We start from the raw sequence: 20,482 nt of genomic DNA, 5'->3' as shown, positions 1-20,482 counted from the left end.
CCATCCAAAAAGTTGTCTCCTTCTTCTCAGTTCTAGACAAAGAGGGGAAAGGAGGAACAGCAGAGAAGGCTTTGAGAACTAGGAGAAAGGAGCCTTGGGTTTCTTATTCATTCTTTATGGCTGTCCCAGTTCATCTTTTCATTAATTTCCTGATGTTCAGAGATACCAATACTCCTTTTATTATTTTCAGTAAGGTTTTTCTAAAAATCCTTATAAATATACCAATTTCTCTACTTCATCTGAGCCTTTCTGTGGCCACTGCAAAGCAGGATTTTTATAAGCATGCTGATTCCAAACATGACAGAGTAAAATAAGCCTTTTAAGAAAGACACCTGCTGGTAGGCCCCGGGTACTGGTGAATCACCTGTGAACTTTGAGCCTGTATTACACGTTTTGCTCAGTAGTAATTCAGAATTTGCAGTAAGAGTTTCAGATTCTCCCTGGGAACCCAGTCGAACTGAGTCAAAAGGACACCTTCTGTCAAACACTCAGGCTCTCTTATGTAATCACAGGTGGCCACAAATGTTCCAACAAATTCAGCATTACAAAGACTCACTTGAGGTATGCCATGTTTATTGCCAAATTGTTGAAACAAAAAAAAAAAATCAAGGCCCAATGGAATATGCCAATTCATAAATATAGAATTAGCTATTTTTATTACAGAGAAAATGCATGCAGACATAGCCCATAAATGACTACAGACTGTAATGAGTCTTCTCTATTTATATGGAATTAAAGCTTCAGTTCTTAAACATCATCCTACTTTCTTCTGGTAAACATTCAACAGATAGTTCATTTGCCCTAGTAGCTACATTGTGCTTGCTCTGACGTCCTGTTTTGCATATATTTTTTCATCAGGCTTACTCTGTTTTTCTAATTCCTTATCAGAACCTCCTACAGTTGCCCTTTCTGTTGTATCCAGCACCTGCGATTAGTCACATCCTTCAACATGCCTCAGGAAGGTTACCTTAAGTTCAGTCTCCTGAAGCTCTCCTAGTCTGTACAAGTCCCATCTGCACTTGGGAACCACCGAGTAGTTCTCTGCTTGGGCTTTTAATAATTCTGGGGATGACTCTGGGCCTTGGGGGCTGGAAGGTACTTCCAAGACAACAGCCACCATTCCAGGGATTTCGTGGTTAGCATTCATTTCTTTGATCTGATCAGGAGACGACTGGCTGAGAAAAGGGCCAGAGGCTGGGAGACCCACTGTTCACATCAGCACTTGGACTGCCTCTCCCTGCCCCCACGTGAGCTCTGATCTGGGTCAAGCATGAGAGCCAATTGCTAATTGCATTAAATATGATTTCACATTAGTGTGGGGTGTTACTATACCTGGAGATGGAACTACTATGTTTTAGGAAAAGCACGCCTTCAACTTTACCAAGTATTGCCAAATTGTTCTCCTGAATAGTTGTACCAATTTACACTCCCACCTGTAATGTATGAGTTCCTACTTTCACACATCCTTGGCAACATCTGGTGTTTGCAGACTTTATTTTTTCCAATCTGATGGGTGTGAAGTGGTGTCTCATTTTTGGCTTTAATTTGCATTTCTTCACTATTGAGCATCTTTTCATATGTTCGTTGGTCATTTGGGTTTCCTCTTCTGTGAATTCACTGTTCATATCTTTTGCCCTAAAAAAATGGTTATTCTCAATGTATAGGAATACTTTACATAATCTGAGTCCTAGCTTTTTTTTTTTTTTTTTTTGGCTCTGTATGTTGCACATATCTTGTTCTAATCTATGGCCTGTTTATGCATATGCATTTTTGTTCATGCTTTTACATAAAAAGTCTTATGTACTCAAGTCTATCCATCTTTTCCTTGATAACGCACAGTTGTATGTCATCTTTAAGAAGTATTTCCCCATCCTAATGTCAGTGCATCCTGTAATTTCTTTCAAAGTTTTATAGTATTTTTCATATTTGAATCTTTGATCTACAGCTTATTTTTGTCTATGGTAAGAGCTAAAAAATATAATTTTATGGGTTTCCATATAAACTCCCAGTTCTAGTGCCATTTGTTAAATGGTCCATCTTCAAATTAATTTCTCATGTCACTTATACACAAGTCTCACCTTCAGCTTGCTTTTCTGTTACATGTTTTTTTAATCTTTGCCTGTATCAATATAACCTTGATTGGGTATCACTAGTTTTATGCTACATATTGATAGTTAGTGGTGAAGTTCCTCCCGTTTTGTTCTTTAATATTCTTGGCCTTTTTCTTCTCCCATAGCAATTTTAGGATGAGCTTCTCAAGTTCCCTAAAAATCCTTTGGAGGGCTTTTATTGGAATTTCAGTGAGCTTGCAGATTCATTTGAGAATTGTTGTCTACATAAAGTGAGTCTTGCCATCCATGAAAATGGTATATTGTTCCTTTCATTCATGTCTTCCCTTAGTTTAACATTTATTTTTGAGAGAGAGCTTGAGCAGGGGAGGGGCAGAGAGAGAGGGAGACACAGAATCTGAAGCAGGCTCCTAGCTGTCAGCACAGAGCCCGACACGGGGCTTGAACTCAAGAACCATGAGATCATCCCCTGAGCCCATGTCCGACACTTAACCGACCGAGCCACCCAGGCGCCCCCAGGTCTTGTCTTATGCCTTCATTATAGGCTTTCTCTTTTTGTTTTCTCTATAAAACTCTTGCCTCTCTTTTTCCTCCTTAGACTTTAGTTTTTGTTACTTTTACAAATGGGATTTTTGTTAATTAAAACTTTAAATTGGCTTGCTACTGTATAACAGTACAAATTTTTTAACTACAACCTTGTATCTTCAGTGTAATAACATGTTGTAAAAGAATATTGTCTGTAGGATACAGTCCTGTCTGTGGAAATCTGTTTGGTGGCGTAGTACATAGCCAATTTTATAAATCTTCCACATGGTCTTGAAAAGATTTTTCTCTTATTCTCTGCAGGGTCTTGTGCATGTCCATGAGATCAAGCTTGTCATGGATCCAGTCATCTATATTCTTACTAAATGTTTTCTGCTTCATCGTTCAGTTACTATTTTTTCTTCTAGTAATCCGTTCATCATTTCCTTTACTCAGTTCACCATTAGGATAGCTTCCTATCCTAAATTCGTTTTTACTATTCGTTTTTGTGAATTCATTTTTACTATTATTTAATAACTTGTTTATCCTTCTGTTTTTATACATTAAAAGAGCTTTCCAAGTTTTCTTTAGTTTATGGTACAACTAAAAAAGCAGACAAGGATGTCCTTAGCTACAACTAACAGAAAACTTGACTACAGTTTCTTAAAATGGGGGAAGTATTTTTTCTGAAATAACAAGGTCCGAAAGATAGGTGCAGGTCTTTCTGCTCAGAAACCAGGCTTTCTTTATGTCTTTGTGCATCATTCACAGTGTGGTCCCCTCCTGCCTTGGGCCAGTCGGATGGCAACGGGGGTTGTGGGACAAGGAGAAGACAACAACCTTTACCATCAGGATTGCGGGGCCTGATACCCCTTTGAAGCATCTGGAGAATCTCTGTTCTGTGACTGTAAATGATTTGCTGTTGCCACACATTTTGTGAACATTCTTTAATTAGAAGATAGAATCTTCTATTTCTGCAGTAAAATGTGACCATTTCCCTTCCCAAGTGAAGTCACCAGGGAGCAAATGCTCATGTAGAGCCAGAAGCAGTAAAATGCACAAGCTTCAGTAAACCAGGTGTCATTTGGGACTAGCAAAGTACAACACACTTAGATTTCAAAGCATTAATACAAAATAAAAATACGGTCAGTTTTTAGCAAGTGTTTGTATTTAGGAACGGTATATATAGTCTCTTAAGAGATGATCCCATTCTTTCCTATAGCTTTTCAAAAGACTGATTTCAGTATATTCTATGAAACTCAACATCACTTTGTCCTTTGCTGGAGCATCGGCAGGACCATCGTGTAGCCCTTCTTACCTAGGAAATAGGACCTCAGACTCCCGCTTCCTGTATCCCTTTCTCTGAGACTTTACTGCCTCTGATTCTGCCCCTAACCTTGCCCCAACCCAGTTTTTGGAACATGGAGTGTTAACACTGCAGTTTGCATCTCCAGCCTTCAGTATCTACAGAGCAGGTCGGTCTATCTCTGTTTTATCCTTAAAAGGATGATATAGATGGTTCTAGTACTTCCTCGGAGGAGTCTACGAGGATATATTAATACACCTAAAGTTCAGTTTGTGCTAAAAATGAACAGAGCATTTACTTACCTTACTTGATTCACCCCCTCCTTAGCACCAAGAAGTAAAGAATATTTGTCTCCATTATGGAGCTCAAGCTGAAAAAAAAACCAAAAAACAAAAAACAATCATTACATTCAAAGTTTTAAAAACTGTATCAATGTTATTTTTGAATTATTAGATTAAAATGCACAGGCAGAGCCTGGTGCTAGATAAGTATTTATTGAGTGACTGCACTTTTATTTGAGCATTTTCTTTTAGGCACTAAGACTGCTTAATCCAATTTTGAATGCCCTTTTGTCATCATTAAGCCTTGTCGGGCACAATAGTGTTAAACAGAAACCAGGTGTCTTTTCATTGAAGAACATGGGAAGTGTCTCTTGTAGGAGATTAAGCATTGTAAGCGTGATTTTCCGTTTATAGATATTATTCTGTGTGGCTTCTTTTTACATTTGACTGAAATGCTTGCTGTGGTGGTGAAGTCTTCCCTTTTTCCTGTCCTGATTTAAAAGAGCTTGTAACTTTCAGACTAGTTAACCTTTACAACTGACATTTAAAAACTTTTTTTTTATTCTCCACCAATTAATCTCAATTTTCCTATTTCTTTCTCACAGATTTTCAGCTTTTCAGTTTACCTTAATGTTTCTCTGAGCTATACAACTCCATCTTAAATTTGAAATGCATTACTCTTGTCATTAGGGAATCATTTCTATTTACAAATTTGAATGAAGTTGTAAATTTAGATTTTGTTGTGTCTTAACGTGTTCTCAAATAATGTTTCAGCCATGGAAACAAAGAAGTCTTTTCCTGCCGGGGAATAAAATTGGCAGTGGATTGGTTTTTGGAAAGAGGCCACAAAGATATTACAGTTTTTGTTCCCGCTTGGAGGAAAGAGCAATCCCGACCTGATGCTCTTATCACAGGTAAGCCCCGTTTGCTGTTGGCTTGTAGCTTCCATACACACCTGTGCAGGTGTCGGGCACTATCAGGTGTTTCACTGAGACGCTCATCTGTTTCTGGTTCCTCAGTGCGTGTGACCGCCACACTCTCTTGGGTGACACCTCAGAGTTGCCGGTGAGTTTACAAGCTATCTGATTATGTTAAGAAAACAGCAATCCTTGCTCCATAGCCAGTTATTTGGGTTTGGTGTTTCGTTTTTAACTTGGAAGCTTTTTACTGCAAATTCTGTGAAATTTTGACCTTTAAAATTCTGGCTTTGCCACATACTTACCAGCCATTGACCGGGAGCATCATGCTGAATGAACATCTTTGGACCTCCGTTTTCTCATCTGCTGTATGAAATTAGTGCCTGGTCAAAACAGACCTGTAACACCCTGGAGGTATGCTCTCTGGGGTCAAGTAGAAGGAAACGACTTGATCTCAATAAAGTATCTGTATTTCGCACTGTTTTGTAATTTTTAAATGTGTGAGTTTCAGGCAAAAACTGTCAATGACTGTTGAACATTTTGCTCAAGTGATTCTCTGTCCATGTACAACCCTTCTTGCCCCTCTCTTCACCTCCAACATGAACAAAATCTAAAGAGCCTGTGTGAAGAAAACGACATTTTCAAATCAAAAACAAACAGAGAGACCACATACCACATACCTGAAGGGAAGATTAAAGACTCTAATTTTATCTGTAATCATGAAACCATTATTAAGCTAGCCTAAGAACAGATAGACAAGACATGGAGGAGTCCAGAGCTGTGGAATTAGATCCTGCTCTGTATAAACTGTCAAGGGAAGAAGGTGCCATAAATTCAACCAGGGGCACCAAGACATTGGATAACTCTTGGGGAAAATATACATATTTAGATCCTTCTCTTATACCATGTGACAGTAAACTCCAGACCGTTGAAGAATTTTCACAGCACTATTGTCTCCGAGTGGCTGGGAAGACCTTTCTAAATGTAACATTTTTAGAAGACATTAGGAAGGAAATGACACGTACTTGCATTAAAATTTAAACTTGCGTGTTTTGGGAAATCTTCTGAGGCAAATAAGAAAAGTTACCGTGTTTAAGGGAAAAAAAGTACAACAAATAAAGAACTTATGTCCTTAACACATCAAGAGCTCACACACATTGGTAAAATCAATGCAGAGCCCTCCCAGAAATGGTAATGTGGTGGGAATAGTCTGCTCACAAAAGAATTCAAGTGCCCCATAAGAGGAAAAAGTTCAACCACATTCATCGTTAAAGAAGGGCAACCTCAAACGACTCTTATTTTTCAGCCAGCCAATTGGCAGAGATTGAAACACTGGTCAGACTCAGTGCCCGACCGGAGCTGTTCCCTCACTGCTGTGGCAACGGAATTTGTGACAACTTTTCTAAAAAGCAGTTTGGTCTTAAAATATTAATACTCTCAGATGTACTATTTCCCCTTCCAGGAATAAGTCCACAGAAGATAAGCAGAGTTACAAGCAAAGATTTACAACCACAAAGTTACTTGTAGTAGAAAAAAAATAGAAATAAACCCTACCTTCGTTAGAACGGTTCAGGGAGTCAGAGTATGCGAGTATTTGGGCAGAACTTCTAACGATCCGAGGAAGTGGTCTTTTACATGAAAGGATTTATTACTGTGTGCGTGTACATATGCACATATACACATGCATGTGTGTACGTAGATCACCGATGGAGAGGACACAATACGCAGAAAACGACTAGCCGAAGTGTTAACGGTAATTGACTCTGCGTCATGATGTCGTGAGGTTTTGTTTCTCCCCACTTCTTAGTATTTCTCTTTACCTTTCCTCATTTTGCTCAAGGAACTTGTAATACTTCAGTGATCGGGGGAAAGCTAAATGGAAAAAGAAAACATATTGAAACATGTCAATGCCTGGAAAGCTTGAGCACGAAAGGAACATGAGCCCAAGAAGAAGGGGAAATGATCACAGGGAGGGGGAGAGTGGCTGGGTTTAAGAGGCCAGCCTGCCAAGCCTCTGGAACCCTCAGGCTGCGGCTGACTTTGTAAAATGCACGCAACTACGGTGGACCCTTGACCAGCACGGTTTGAGCTGCGCCGGTCCACTCCGAAGCCGACCTTTTACAATGCGGTCTTGTAATTCTCACGGGACCGTCTTCACTGTGGCTTACTTGAAGAATACAGTGTATAATACACACAACAAAGAAAATACGTGTCGACTGGCCTACAGTAGTCATGTTTGAGGGAGTCCAAGGTTATGTGGATTTTCGACCGCGTCTGGGGTCAGCAAGTACCCTAAGTCCTGTGCTGTTCAGGGGTCGCTTAAAGGTCGTTAGGGGTTTTCTCCCTCAGGGACATCGTTCTAACGAAAACCTGTAACCAGGTCATACCTGGTAAACAGTCCGTTATTTTTTCACCGTCTTAAAAACATGACACATCTTGCAACGTGTCACCTGAAGATTCAGACTAGTGTGTCTGCCAGCCTTCCGGCAAGTTAAGACTTACTTCCCAGGCACCAAGCTATGTATCAGGGACTGTGTGAGGAATCTGAGAGCCACTTAAACTTACTAACCATACTGAACCCGTATTTATTTAAGGTCGGATTTCTTTTCCTAATCAGTGTCCTTTTTACCTCATTAGCTATTACAGAAAAAGCAGATTAAGCAGGATGACCGTTAGGCCAGCACACTTGTTTCTTCAGTCGCTTCGTGGCATACCACGTATGAGGAAACACTCCCACAGATAAAGTACCATGGGTTATTGATGAACACAGTCAGGAACCTGGAGGACCCCAGAATATCCATCTCTAGAGTATCTCATGTCTTCATTCTGCAGATGCTTACGGAGTATCTGCTATCGTGCCGAAGGCCATGGCCATAGACGTTCTGAGGGCAGGCACCACGTCTCTTTTATCAGGGAAGCACAAATAATTAGAGTAGGATAAATCCTATAGTTGAGACCAGGCTTCTGATTTTGTATTGGTCTTCTGCGATTTTTATCTCTTAAAATTAAGTTGAAGAACGGTGTTTACTGAGAACTCGCCAGGCACTGTGCTAAGTGCTTTTCCACATGACAACTCACTGACTCACTGACTTCTCCCACCCGACCGACTGCCTCTCCGGCTCAATAAGATATGACTGCCGGATACAGAAAGTGCCAGAACCTGAGACTTACTTGCTGATGAGAACACCCCCGTTTCCACCACTTCTATTCTGCTGCTTTTCTACACCAACGTTCTGGTCTCGGTGATCTCATGTCAGGAACGTCATTGAAATCCGTATGCCAGCGTCAGAGCCAGCAGACCCCTAATGGCTCTTGTGTTCCCTCCTCCCGGGTCCCCTGCTCATCCTTCTGTTGTGGCAATTCCAGCCTTTGCTTACTTGGTTTGCATGTTCCTCCAGTGACTGATGGCTTCCCGAAGAGAGGTCCTTCTTAATGCTGGTGGCGGTTGATGCTTCACATACCGTAGCATGGTATCATAGCACAGCCGTGATCAGTCGCTGGAGAGAGCGATTTTTTTTTTTAAATTAGTCATTCCAGTTAATAAACATGGAGAAGCGGCCTTAAAAAAAAAAAAAAAGTCATGACCTCATGACTCTGTGCCAGTATAAACAATGGTGGGAAGACACGAAGTGTGAGAGCAAAAGTAGAAAGAAGGGATGGTTGGGGGAGAATCTTTATCACGAATCACAATATGAACTCTGGCACCTTTTTTAAAAAAAAAAAAAAAAAAAAAAAAAAAAACACCACTACACGGGTCCATTACAAAGGGCCGTAAGAATGTTCCAACACAAGACATTGGGAGCCTTCCTCTACCTGTTCTTTTTCTATGGCAGCTCTCCCCTAAAATCCTTTTTTTTTTTTTTTATGTTTATTTTTGAGAGGAGAGAGAGAGAAACAGTGCCAGCCGGGGAGGGGCAGAGAGAGAAAGAGGGAGACACAGAATCTGAAGCAGGCTCCAGCTCAGAGCCTGACACGGGGCTCAAACTCACGAACCGTGAGATCATGACCTGAGCTGAAGTCCGTCACATAACTGACTGAGCCCCCCTGGGCGCCCCTCCCCTGGAATCACATCTGATCTCTTCTCATTCAGTCCAGCCCCTGTCAGGCTGTCGTCATTTGTTGCCACACGTTTCACAGGAAAAGACGCGAGACATGTAGTGGCCACATCTGTAACCACAGCTCTGACTCTTGCCTCCTCTGTGAGCCTTCTGCCTGAGACCCTCCCCCTTGCTGCCTCTGCTACTTCTAAAGCTTCTCAGACTGTCCCACTTAGTCCCACTGCTTAGAAGACAAAACTACAAACCAACAGACTTGTGGGGGGCAGGGCTGGGGCGGGGGGGGACTCGGTTGCAGAGCTGCTTTGTCAGAATAGCGGGTAGCGCGAGTGTGAGAGAAGCCAAGTGCCTGCCACAGCCTGGGGCCCCAGCTCTCCAGCAAAACCTTCTGTAGTAGCAGACAGCCCAGCACATTCTCATTAAGCTTTATACTTTCCAAGTTTTAAACCGTTTTAAGCTCACTTTTTTGGGCTCTTTTTCAAGCCTTGCAACCCTGAGGTACAAATACAGGGAGATACAAGTAAGTTCTGTCCACACAGTGCAGATTATCCTAATTAAGTGAGGACTTACGGGGCACCCGGATGGCTCAGCTGAGTGTCCGACCTCAGGTCATGGTCTCACAATTCTTGGGTTCAAGCCTTGCATCGGGCTCTGTGCTGACAGCTCAGAGCCTGGAGCCTGCTTCGGATTCTGTGTCTCCGTCTCTCTGTCCCTCCCCTACTCATACTCTGTCTCTGTCTCAAAAATAAACGTTAAAAAAAAAATTTTTTTTAATGATTACATAAACCCATTTCCTATTTTAAAAGCTCACGTTGCACAAAAATAGCCCTGTGTTAGGTACGTGCTGATTCCTGAAATCTCACCCTGATTGTTCCTGCAGATCAAGAAATCCTGCGCAAATTAGAGAAGGAGAAGATCCTGGTGTTCACGCCCTCCAGGCGAGTGCAGGGGAGGCGAGTGGTGTGCTATGACGACAGGTTCATCGTGAAGCTGGCTTTCGAGTCGGACGGGGTCATCGTGTCCAATGACAACTACAGGGACCTGGCCAATGAAAAACCAGAGTGGAAGAAGTTCATCGATGAGCGGTTGTTAATGTACTCATTTGTCAATGACAAGTAAGCAAGACCCTTCCCTTACCGGTGATCCTGCTTCCCTGAAATTCCCTGAAAACACACTACCCTGGCAGCCGCTCCTGGAGCGCCCCCCCCCCACCCCCCAATTTCCCCTCTAATCCTCAGTGGGAGTCAGGAAAACCGCGGAGTCCTGCCTCTGGAGGCCATGTGTGAGCAATAGGTCGTGCCCTGTAAAACACGCACAGAGCAAGTCTGTCATCACTGACAGGGACAGTGTCCATCTTCAGAGAAAGCAGATCTCGAACATATTAACCTCCAAAACACTGCCTTCCAAAATCTACTTAAAGCATTGATAGCTTAATTATTTTTCAAATACATTTGTTAAATGCATGATTAAGTTGATAAACGGACAGATGACATAAAAGCAATTCTCCTGAGAAATATTTACAAATATGTGGGGAAAGTTCACCTGTTGATAATCAAAAATGCAAACCAAATCTATGAAGAACATAGTTTTTGCCCATTTAATTCACAAAAATATTTTTGCACGTGCTTTATGCTGTTAAACATGTAGTGAAACTGATAGGCAATTCGGTTTGGTTAGCAGAAGCCTTCAAAATATGTACACCCTCTCAACTCAACCATCTCATTTCTTGGAATTTACATACTGAGGGGAAAAAGACCAGAGATGCTCATTTCTGTATTTATAAACCCAAGAATTCAGAGGCAGCTAAAGGTACAACAGAGCAACCAGTTCAGTCGCTGGAATATTCCATCTCGTGGAATATTCTTCAGCCCTTTAGCATTGTGATTACGGAGACTCTTAAGGAATGGAAATATATTTGTTAAGAAGACAAAGCACAACATTGTATTTGTGTTTGTGAGATGTGTTTGCGTACAGAAACAACTAAAATGGAACACATAAGGGGAAAATAATTGTATTAAGGTTACAGGATTGAGCACCTGTTCTATTTTTAATAATTTTGCCATATTGGTTTGGCTAATAGTAAACACTTATCCGCTAAGTGTTCTTACCCGGCCACGTGGACACTCTCTTAAGAGTCCATACGACATTATTCACATATGGGTAACTGCTTGGCTCATTTGAACTTCAGTGACATAATTAGCACAACTCTCGAGGTGTAACTTCCTTTTGTGGTGCTGTGTGTGCCCTGAAATCTTGCATCCATGAGATTTTTTCCATCTCCGCTAAGAGGCAAAGAGAATGGACTGGGGGGTTAAACATGGAACCCTGACTGTGCCATGTGAACTCAGGTCAAAAACCTTCCTTAGGAAAGTGTATTAATCTGCAAAATGGAGCTCATACTTCAAGGTCTCACGATCAGGAAGAAGAGAAAGGGGGGTACGCCCAGCATCGGGCATGGAACACGGACCGGGGTGTGGTGGGTATCACATCTTCCCATCATCCCCCCCACCTTCCCCTGTTACTACCGCACCAGGTCGAGGGTCATGAAGCCCTCCTAAAACTTCAGGGTGTCGTTTTCTGAAGCCCTTACAAAATCCCAAGACTGACAGGAAGAAAGAATTAATGAGGACACGCAAGGCTCAAAACTTACTTGAATTACAACAAATACAAATTTGGCTTGACACATTTTGTTTTCATTTTTAAAAGTTTCGTGTACTGATTTTTTTTATCCCATACACGTGGAATCAAAATATTGGATTGTAAATGACAAATCACGGGAGTCTACCCCCAAAACCAAGAGCACACCGTATACGCTGTATGTTAGCCAATTTGACAATAAATTAAAATTAAAATTAAAATTTTATAAATACCTTAGAGTGAATCAATGTCGACCTTCTGTCTTTAGAATTAAATGATCAGCCTTCTAATTAGGTATCTTTTCTATTCTGTCCTTGACAGGTTCATGCCTCCAGACGACCCCCTTGGCAGACACGGCCCAAGCCTCGATAATTTTCTGAGGAAGAAACCTATTGTTCCTGAACACAAAAAGCAGCCTTGTCCATATGGTAATTTTCTTTATAAGTATTTATGCCTTTTTGGGGGGGTTTTGTGCGTGTGTGTGTGGTTTTTTTGTTTTCTTTTGGTTTTTTTGAGAGAGAGAGAGACCAGGCATGAGAGGGAGAGGGACGGGGAGAGAATCTCAGGCAGGCTCCGTGCTGTCAGTGCAGAGCCCAACGCGGGGCTCAGTCTCACCAACCCTGAGATCATGACCTGGACCAAAATCAAGAGTCGGACATCTAACCGACTGAGCTGCTCAGGTGCCCTAATATACGCCTTTAGTGCACAATATGTTGCTAAACTCCTGTTAATAAAAATATTTTAAATTTCAGGGGCGCCTGGGTGGCTCAGGCGGTTAAGCGTCCGACTTGGGCTCAGGTCATGATCTCGCGGTCCGTGAGTTCAAGCCCCACGTCGGGCTCTGTGCTGACAGCTCGGAGCCTGGAGCCCGTTTCAGATTCTGTGTCTCCCTCTCTTTCTCTCTCTCTGACCCTCCCCTGTTCATGCTCTGTCTCTGTCTCAAAAATAAATAAACGTTAAAAAAAATTTTTTTTTAATATTTTAAATTTCAGACGGCATAGTGTGCGGTTCTTGTGATTGTAATTAAATTTGAGGAAACGCGTTAGCGCTGAAAAATTCATCATTTTGACCTATTTGGCTTCAGTGCAGATGCCCTTCCCAGAGTTTAAACACGGTTCCAAAAACTCAGCCAGTGCTACGTGAAGTTAGTCGTCAGGCGGCTCAAAACGTGGAGTTTCTTCCATCTACGTGCACGTCAGACTGGCCTGGGTTTATCACATTCCCGCGGGGTGGTTTGCTCTTGGAAACCACGTCCTGCCTGATGGGGAAGCCGTCCCGAGGAGAATGGGCAGGGAGGGAGGGGGCTGGGGACTCTGGAAGCGACTCCATAGGACGGAGGCGGGAACCACCGAAAGGCGGCCCTTCTCCCAAGTAAGGAGCAGAGGGGCGGCCCCGCGAACCGCCGCGCCGCCTGGGTTTCTTACCCGAGGTCCAGCAGCAGCGCCACGCTGAGGGGCCGGGGGCAGGCGGCGTGCTCCTTTGCCTGACTAGCTCTCCTGTCCGCAGGGAAGAAGTGCACCTATGGCCACAAGTGCAAATACTACCATCCCGAGAGGGGCAGTCAGCCGCAGCGGTCGGTGGCTGACGAACTCCGGGCCATGTCCAGAAACACGGCAGCCAAAACGGCGAACGAAGGCGGGCTGGTGAAAAGCAACAGCGTCCCCTGCAGCACGAAAGCGGACAGCGCCTCGGATGTCAAACGAGGCGCTCCCAAGAGGCAGTCGGACCCCAGCATCAGGACTCAAGTCTACCAGGACCTCGAGGAAAAGCTGCCCACCAAAAACAAATTGGAAACCAGGTCCGTCCCTTCTTTAGTTAGCATCCCGGCGACTGCCACCGCAAAACCCCAAAGCGCTACGTCTTTAAGCAACGGCCTTCCATCCGGAGTTCACTTCCCACCTCAGGATCAAAGACCACAGGGGCAGTATCCTCCGATGTTGATGGCAACCAAAAATCACGGCACGCCAATGCCTTACGAACAGTACCCCAAATGCGACTCGCCTGTGGACATCGGGTATTACTCCATGCTGAACGCCTACTCGAACCTGAGCGTGTCCGGCCCGCGCAGCCCCGAGCGCCGTTTCTCCTTGGACACGGACTACAGGGTGAGCTCCGTGGCTTCCGACTGCAGCAGCGAAGGGAGCGTGAGCTGCGGGAGCGGCGACTCGTACGTGGGCTACGGCGACCGCCCGTACGTCAGCTCTCCCGACCCCCAGCTGGAAGAGAGTCTCAAGTGTCAGCACGTGCACCCGCACAGCCGCCTTAATTCCCAGCCCTTCCTGCAGAACTTCCACGACCCCGTGACCCGAGTGCAGAGTTACGGTCACGAAGAACCAAAGTACCACCCCAAGGCGCCTCTCCCGCACCTGGCCGTGCACCTGCAGCACCCCGCCGTCGGGGCCCGGGCCAGCTGTCCCGGCGACTACCCCTCGCCGCCCGGCTCCGCCCACTCCAAGGCGCCGCACCTGGGGCGCGCCCTGGTGGCCACCCGGATAGACAGCATCTCCGACTCGCGGCTCTACGACGGCTCTCCCTCCCGCCAGCGGAAGCCTTACTCGCACCAGGAGGGGCCGGGGGGCTGGGAGCGGCCCGGCTACGGGGTGGACGCGTACGGCTACCGGCAGACTTACTCCTTGCCGGACAGCTCCACGCAGCCCTGCTACGAGCAGTTCACCTTCCAGAGCCTCCCCGAGCAGCAGGAGCCCGCCTGGCGCGTCCCCTACTGCGGGCCGCCCGCGGAGCCCCCGAGGTACCAGGACAGCCGGGAGAAGGTCTACGTCAACCTGTGCAACATCTTCCCGCCCGACCTCGTGAGGACGGTCATGAAACGGAACCCTCACATGACAGACGCCCAGCAGCTCGCCGCAGCCATTTTGGTGGAGAAGTCCCAGCTGGGTTATTGAGAGATGATGCATCTTTGTGGTGTTTAGTAGTTTTTTGTTCAGCTCAAACGCTGAGGGAGGTTTGCTACAATAGCACATGTGATCTCCTTCTCGGCAAGGAGGTTCTATAGTATCCATTTCTGTGAAGTACTGTATCATGGAATCTGTATGTATCGCCCCACCTAGTGGAAATATCACGGGATTGCTTTACATGGAAACCTTTTTTTTTAACATTTCCTTTTTAAAGCTCTCTCCTCGGCTGGAGATTTTTCCAGTTGGATTTCTTAGATGTCTCTGTGATCTTTGATATTCCTCTTTGGTGCATCAGGGGTTTATATGCAGCACTTTTTATCCTTGTTTCGTGTTTTCTTAACTTGGTGTTTGTCTATCAATCGCGAGCAATTACGATACCTTCAGAACGTTGAACATTTGACTAGACCCTAGCCGACTATTTTTTCAAGCCAAGCTTCATTGGAATCTTTTACAGCTTTTTAAGTTATTTTTATTTGGGGAAAGTGGGCTTCTTTGTGCTAGAATCATTATTTATAGAAACAAAGATATACTACCGCACTGACTTTATATTTGAAACAAAACGGAAGTTACCAGTTTATGTTGAAATGGGTAACCGTCTATATATTAGAATGATTTACAATATGGCACTTTTCATTGTTCTAGTTTTGTTCGTTTTTTTTTTTTTCTGTTAAGTAATGAGTTAATTTAATATGGTTGATTTAAAGGAAAGCAGATGCAATCAATGGAAAAAATGGTTTCCATTATATTACTATTTTTCTTACCCAATAAGGCAAAAGCCGCGTGTGCTCCAGCGTAGAGCTGTGCGACCCAGCTATGATGTGCTTCTAGACGCTAGAAACGGAATTGAATTCCCAGATCCTCCTTCACCTGTATTTTCCATGTGTTTGTCTTTTTCTTTTGGGGGCACAACAAGACTGGATAAAATGACCCTTTCACAATACTTGCCTGTTTTTAATGAATCTAATTATTCTCAATGCAACTTTTATATTTAATATACTCTTTAGCTTTCCCGCTATTTATCAAGGCTGGCCTGAGGGGGGGGGGGGTGTGTGTTGAGCATATGCAAAGCTGACTGGTACTGCACTAGAGGGGAGGTGGTGGTGGTGGACTTGTAAATGGTAACTTAAAACGTTTGTAAGATAGTGTATATTTCCCATTTTCCTGAAGGTAGGTTTTTTTTTGGGGGGGGGGGGTGCCTGTTATATTATTAAGGCCAGATTCTTGCCACAAATAGTGTAGTTTTAGCTACAGACTAAAGTCTGTTCTAGTATTAGTAAGGGATATTTCTGGTTTCAAAGTCATGGGTTTTGCTAGATGCGAATTCATGTTTGTCTTTAAAGGGCGTACCTCGCACGCGGGGGCGGACGGCGGGGGGGGGGGGGGGGGGGTTGTCACGACCTCCACTGTTGCCTCCAGGCTCTGAAATTTTCTTCGTGTGACAGACTCTTCTGATCTCTGCCTCGAGGCCCTGGTCGTTCTGATTACCCTACATGCCACAGTTTGAAGTAAAGCCCTGAAAAGCCAGAAAGTACCTTTTACTGTTGATACAAATTGTATCTTTTTAACTCTAAGAACTATTTTGATTTGTAGATCTAGTGAACACACCAATGTGTAACTATGATTAGACTTTTGGGCAACATTTTATCCCTTATTTAAATACAAAATTTTAAAGTAAAATTGAGGTCTAGAATAGGGTAGAGCATAAAAAGTAACAATTTAGGTAAATAAAAGTGTCTGTGTTAGTTTTATATAATACATTAAAATACATTAAATACACTTATTGGCATTTTCTTTCTCCTAAAACTTACCTAGTGAGAACTTAAAAAAATAAAGGTAAAATGCTGCCTGAAAATAACGTCCGAGCACCTTTGACTAGGATAACATTTTCACTACTTGTGTGACACTGTGTGTCACATCGAGTAGGAATCGGGTACACAGTAAATGCTTCTAAAAGGCATTGTGCATATTGACATATCCAATAATCTGAACCGTGTTCAGCAAACTTAATTCAGGAAAGTGGCGTTCTACATAATTATTGCTGTTGTTTTTGAGGTGAGGGTGGCCCTCGTCTGTGCCCGGAAACCGTGCGGACGGTGCCACACCTGCCATTCCGAGGGGTGTCTGAGCGCGACCCTGCTCACTCGTGACTCCGTTCTCCTCGATTCCGTCAGTCAACTATCTGTAGAACAAGTTTCAGTGTAGAGGCTAAATGAGTGCCAAAAATAGGGTTACCAGTGTGGAGTACCTTTTACTGTAGTCCTGTTCTAAGCCTTTTTTGTTTTGTTTTGTTTCTCTTAAGCGTGCAAGCATTTGTAAATTCTAGGTTTTGCTTCCATTTTCTTAGTCTTAGCATTTCCGTTAGCTGAAGATTCTGCCACACTTTACTGCATTTATTGAAATGAGGTCTTCGGTGAAATGTAGGTCCTACTTTTCACGTGGCCTGCTCACCGTTTGTAGCCGCCTGTCATTGCTTCCTGGCTTCTAGATTAAGGAAAAGTAGTTGTAGCCTGTGAGCACCTGTCCTGAAGTGAATAGCTCTGAACGACTCACACTGAAATCCTTCAGTGTAATTCACTGTGAGTTGAGAAATAGCAGTTTTCTTAAGAGGACAATTTGTCCCCCCCTCCTTTTTGTTTTGTTTTGGTTTTGTTTTGACACCCATGTGGCTTTCAGAGCTTAAGAATGAGATGGTTGGCAGACTTTAGATACAGCGAATTCTTGATGATCTAAAGCAATAAGTAAAAGGATCCATCATTCAGTTAAATCCGTAGCTGATCCCAAACCTTCATTGTTGCCAAAACTTTCACCTTAATCCTGTCTTTCACCAGACTTGCTAATAAATAACTGGAAAGGGAGGGAGGTAGTAGGAAAACTGCCCCAAGGGGTCAGCTGAGAGAAGAGAACGAATTCAGATTGGAATCTTCTGCCCCGAGTAACTGACAGTTGACGGTACTTTGCACAGTCATTAGCCGGTTCCTTGTCTCTGTGTCTTACTACAGAGGGAGTAGCACCCAGCTGGCCAGTTACTGGCCGTCAGTATTTCCTCCTTTCTTGCACGTGATAATGTCAGTTTTCAGTCTGTTGATGATCTCTGTATCCTGATAGAGTTTGTCATTGACCTCAACATTGAATGAAATGCACACCAGTATAAAATGTTTGATACTGGTAGAAACTTGAACTTTGTGCTTTTATGAAATTTCCTTTATGAGAATATGTAATATAACTAATAAGCGCGGTTTTCTATGTATATATACACACATGCATACGTATTTGTTATCAAGTATTAAAAACAGGAGGGTGGTAGGCTTTCGGTGGCTAACTTTCCCTTTGTTGAACTATGTATGTTTCTGAGTTGCGGACGACCAAGCCTGGAGTCTGGATGACCAATGATAAGATTTAGAACCACTTGAATGGAAAGCAACTCTTCAATGGTTTTATTCCTGGTATTTTTAAAGAGTTATTTTGATAATTTTAATAGAGTGTGTAATTTTAAAACACACACACACACACACACACACAAAAAGTAGTATTGATTATACAGATAATTATTTAACATGTCTTTTATGGATGTATCTATGTATATGGACAGTAATATATTTATAAAGCAAATATACTTTGATTATGTCATAGCTGTTAGTTTGTGATAGGTTAGAGGGTGCCTCTGGGTACAGAGGTGTGTGTGTTTTGAAAACTCTCAAGCTGTTTTTCCCCCAATTTAATGGCACTGACCCTAAGGTATATTTGGTTGTCGTTCTCATTTTTGCTGTCCGACTTCCTTATATAAGATGAGCTTCCTAGGTATACACCAGCCAGTCAAATGAAGCGTAAAATACATGAACTGCACACGTGCATGAGAATAAGAGAAAGAGTTAATAAAAGAAGAGAAACGTGCGTTATTTTTGATTGGTCTGGGCAACTCCCTCGGGCAGAGGTTGACAGGCGTTTTCTGTAAAGGGTCAGACAGTAACTAAGTCAGAGTTCGAGAATCATACACTCTGTATAAACTACTCACCTCTGCACTTAGAGCATGAAAGCAGCCACAGACAGGAACGTCAACGGGCCGTGTGGCTGTGCAGCAACAGAACCTGACTTAGGGAAACAGGCGGCCGGCCAGTCTGTTCATCTCTGTCCTAGAGGGAGAAAAACAGGCGTATGAAGCAGTAAGTTCTGATCCGTGTTAACGTAGAAGTGAGAACGGTATTTCAGTTGATGCTGTTGATGGCTTTCAAAAGAAGATTTTGAGCCTGTCCTATTAAAGCATCTTTCTTATTTATTCAGTCACACCCATTCTATATTAGCGACATTTCTTAACGTTGAACCGCACACAAAGAAAGCATTTGGTCAACAGATATTTTACTAAGTATCCAATTTTTTTCACGAACTTTGTATTTCTGTTGATAAATGGGAACACCTTGCCTACATTTTGTGTTTTAAGGGCCTCACGGACCAAAAATTCTGTTGTATTTTCAAAGTTAGCATGTAATTAGCCACAAAATATTTTAAAGACTGCATTTATCCGTTCTGTTTTTCTGCTGGTTTTTTGACTTCTAAAAAAAAAAAAAAAAAAAAAAAAAAAAGACGACAGATGTGCCCTTCTTTAAAAGTGGTTTTAAAGAAGATAAACATACTGTAATTTCACATACTATATAGCTTTATTCTATAAGATTTAAATTGTGACTAGTGTAACTGTAGCGATAATGTGAGTGCATTTGCTGTATTGTGGCTCTCTTTACAAGAATCCAAGTGTACCCCTGCTCTCTCTGTCCAGATCTTTAGTGTAGCTTCTTGAGACACCTTAGGACAGTCCTCGGTGAATATTCTGAACACGGTCACGTGTGATTTTAAGTCTGTCGGCACCACACACGGTCGGGCACGTTCACTCACAGCACTGTCATCGGTGGTGGTCACATTTTCACACCGTTTCGCTGGGAACAGTAAATGGGGTGGAACACCACCGTCTAGTTTAGTTACTTTATTTTAAAATTGCAACACACCTCTAGCTCTTGACCGAATCCACTGTTTAAAACGGTCACTTCCCCCGGCCCTTTAAGGTCATCCGCTCCCCTGCTTTTTGTTTCCCTTACAATAACACGGTTATGTGCTAGGAGTAGCTTTTTCCCTAAGGTCCGTAGCCTCTAAGATTTAAAAACAATTTAAGGTTTTGACCATTTGGCAGTTAAAATTTTTTGGAGAATTTGGTGCACGTCTTCATTTAGTTTTATAAAATTTTAAAGTTCCGCTTTTCAACCACATATCCAATCTGTCAGTCGTCCGTCTAGGTATTTCAAAAGAATAACCAATTGTTTGCTGTCCATTAAAGCTTCTGACCCCTCTCGTAAAGCAGCTTAGGTCTTTAGGGAAAAAGACCTTGAAAAGCAGTGGCTTGTTTTTTTTTAACGGTTTAGGTTTTAGATTTTCTTCTTTTTTTTTTTTTTTAACTTATGTTTCCTAGCCAACACAAAATACCCACAAACATGCGAACCTCCTCAGAGACGTAAACATAGTGCTGTACGTGACCAGAGACTGATCTCATCTTCTCCTGTGAGGTGGTGTTCTTCCTGAACCCTAGACGCGTGCCGATAGAATTTCCAATTCAGCCCTTCAGACTTTTCTTCTAGGAAAATAAAGTCAAGAATGTTTAGAACAACCATTGGACAAAGTGATGTGATTCTATTTATCCTATGTCTGCTCTGTGTGTTTCTGTATTGGAATTTTTACAACTCCAAAAAGCAGTATTTTAGACCTACTGGAAATCCCTATCAAAACAGCTATGTGATTCT

The 20,482-nt window shown here is 43.0% G+C and overlaps 1 protein-coding gene across 3 annotated transcripts in view; it reads left to right on the top strand.

Annotated features, from left to right (window-relative positions):
- ZC3H12C (zinc finger CCCH-type containing 12C) overlaps positions 1–20,138 on the top strand; it is an 86,939-nt gene extending 66,801 nt beyond the window's left edge. For all 3 annotated transcript variants that reach the window (XM_049613871.1, XM_049613881.1, XM_049613867.1), the window contains exons 3-6: positions 4,953–5,092; positions 10,031–10,265; positions 12,109–12,215; positions 13,294–20,138. In XM_049613871.1, coding sequence (XP_049469828.1) covers positions 4,953–5,092; positions 10,031–10,265; positions 12,109–12,215; positions 13,294–14,690 — 1,879 coding nt within the window. In that variant the 3' untranslated portion in view covers positions 14,691–20,138. The remainder of the gene's footprint in view (positions 1–4,952; positions 5,093–10,030; positions 10,266–12,108; positions 12,216–13,293) is intronic.
- The last annotated feature ends 344 nt before the right edge of the window (positions 20,139–20,482 follow it).

The sequence above is a fragment of the Panthera uncia genome, chromosome D1 (assembly GCF_023721935.1).
Source record: "Panthera uncia isolate 11264 chromosome D1, Puncia_PCG_1.0, whole genome shotgun sequence".
NCBI lineage: Eukaryota > Metazoa > Chordata > Mammalia > Carnivora > Felidae > Panthera > Panthera uncia.
The sequence above is the reverse complement of the archived record's forward strand: the minus strand, read 5'-3'. Positions and strand labels throughout refer to the sequence as shown.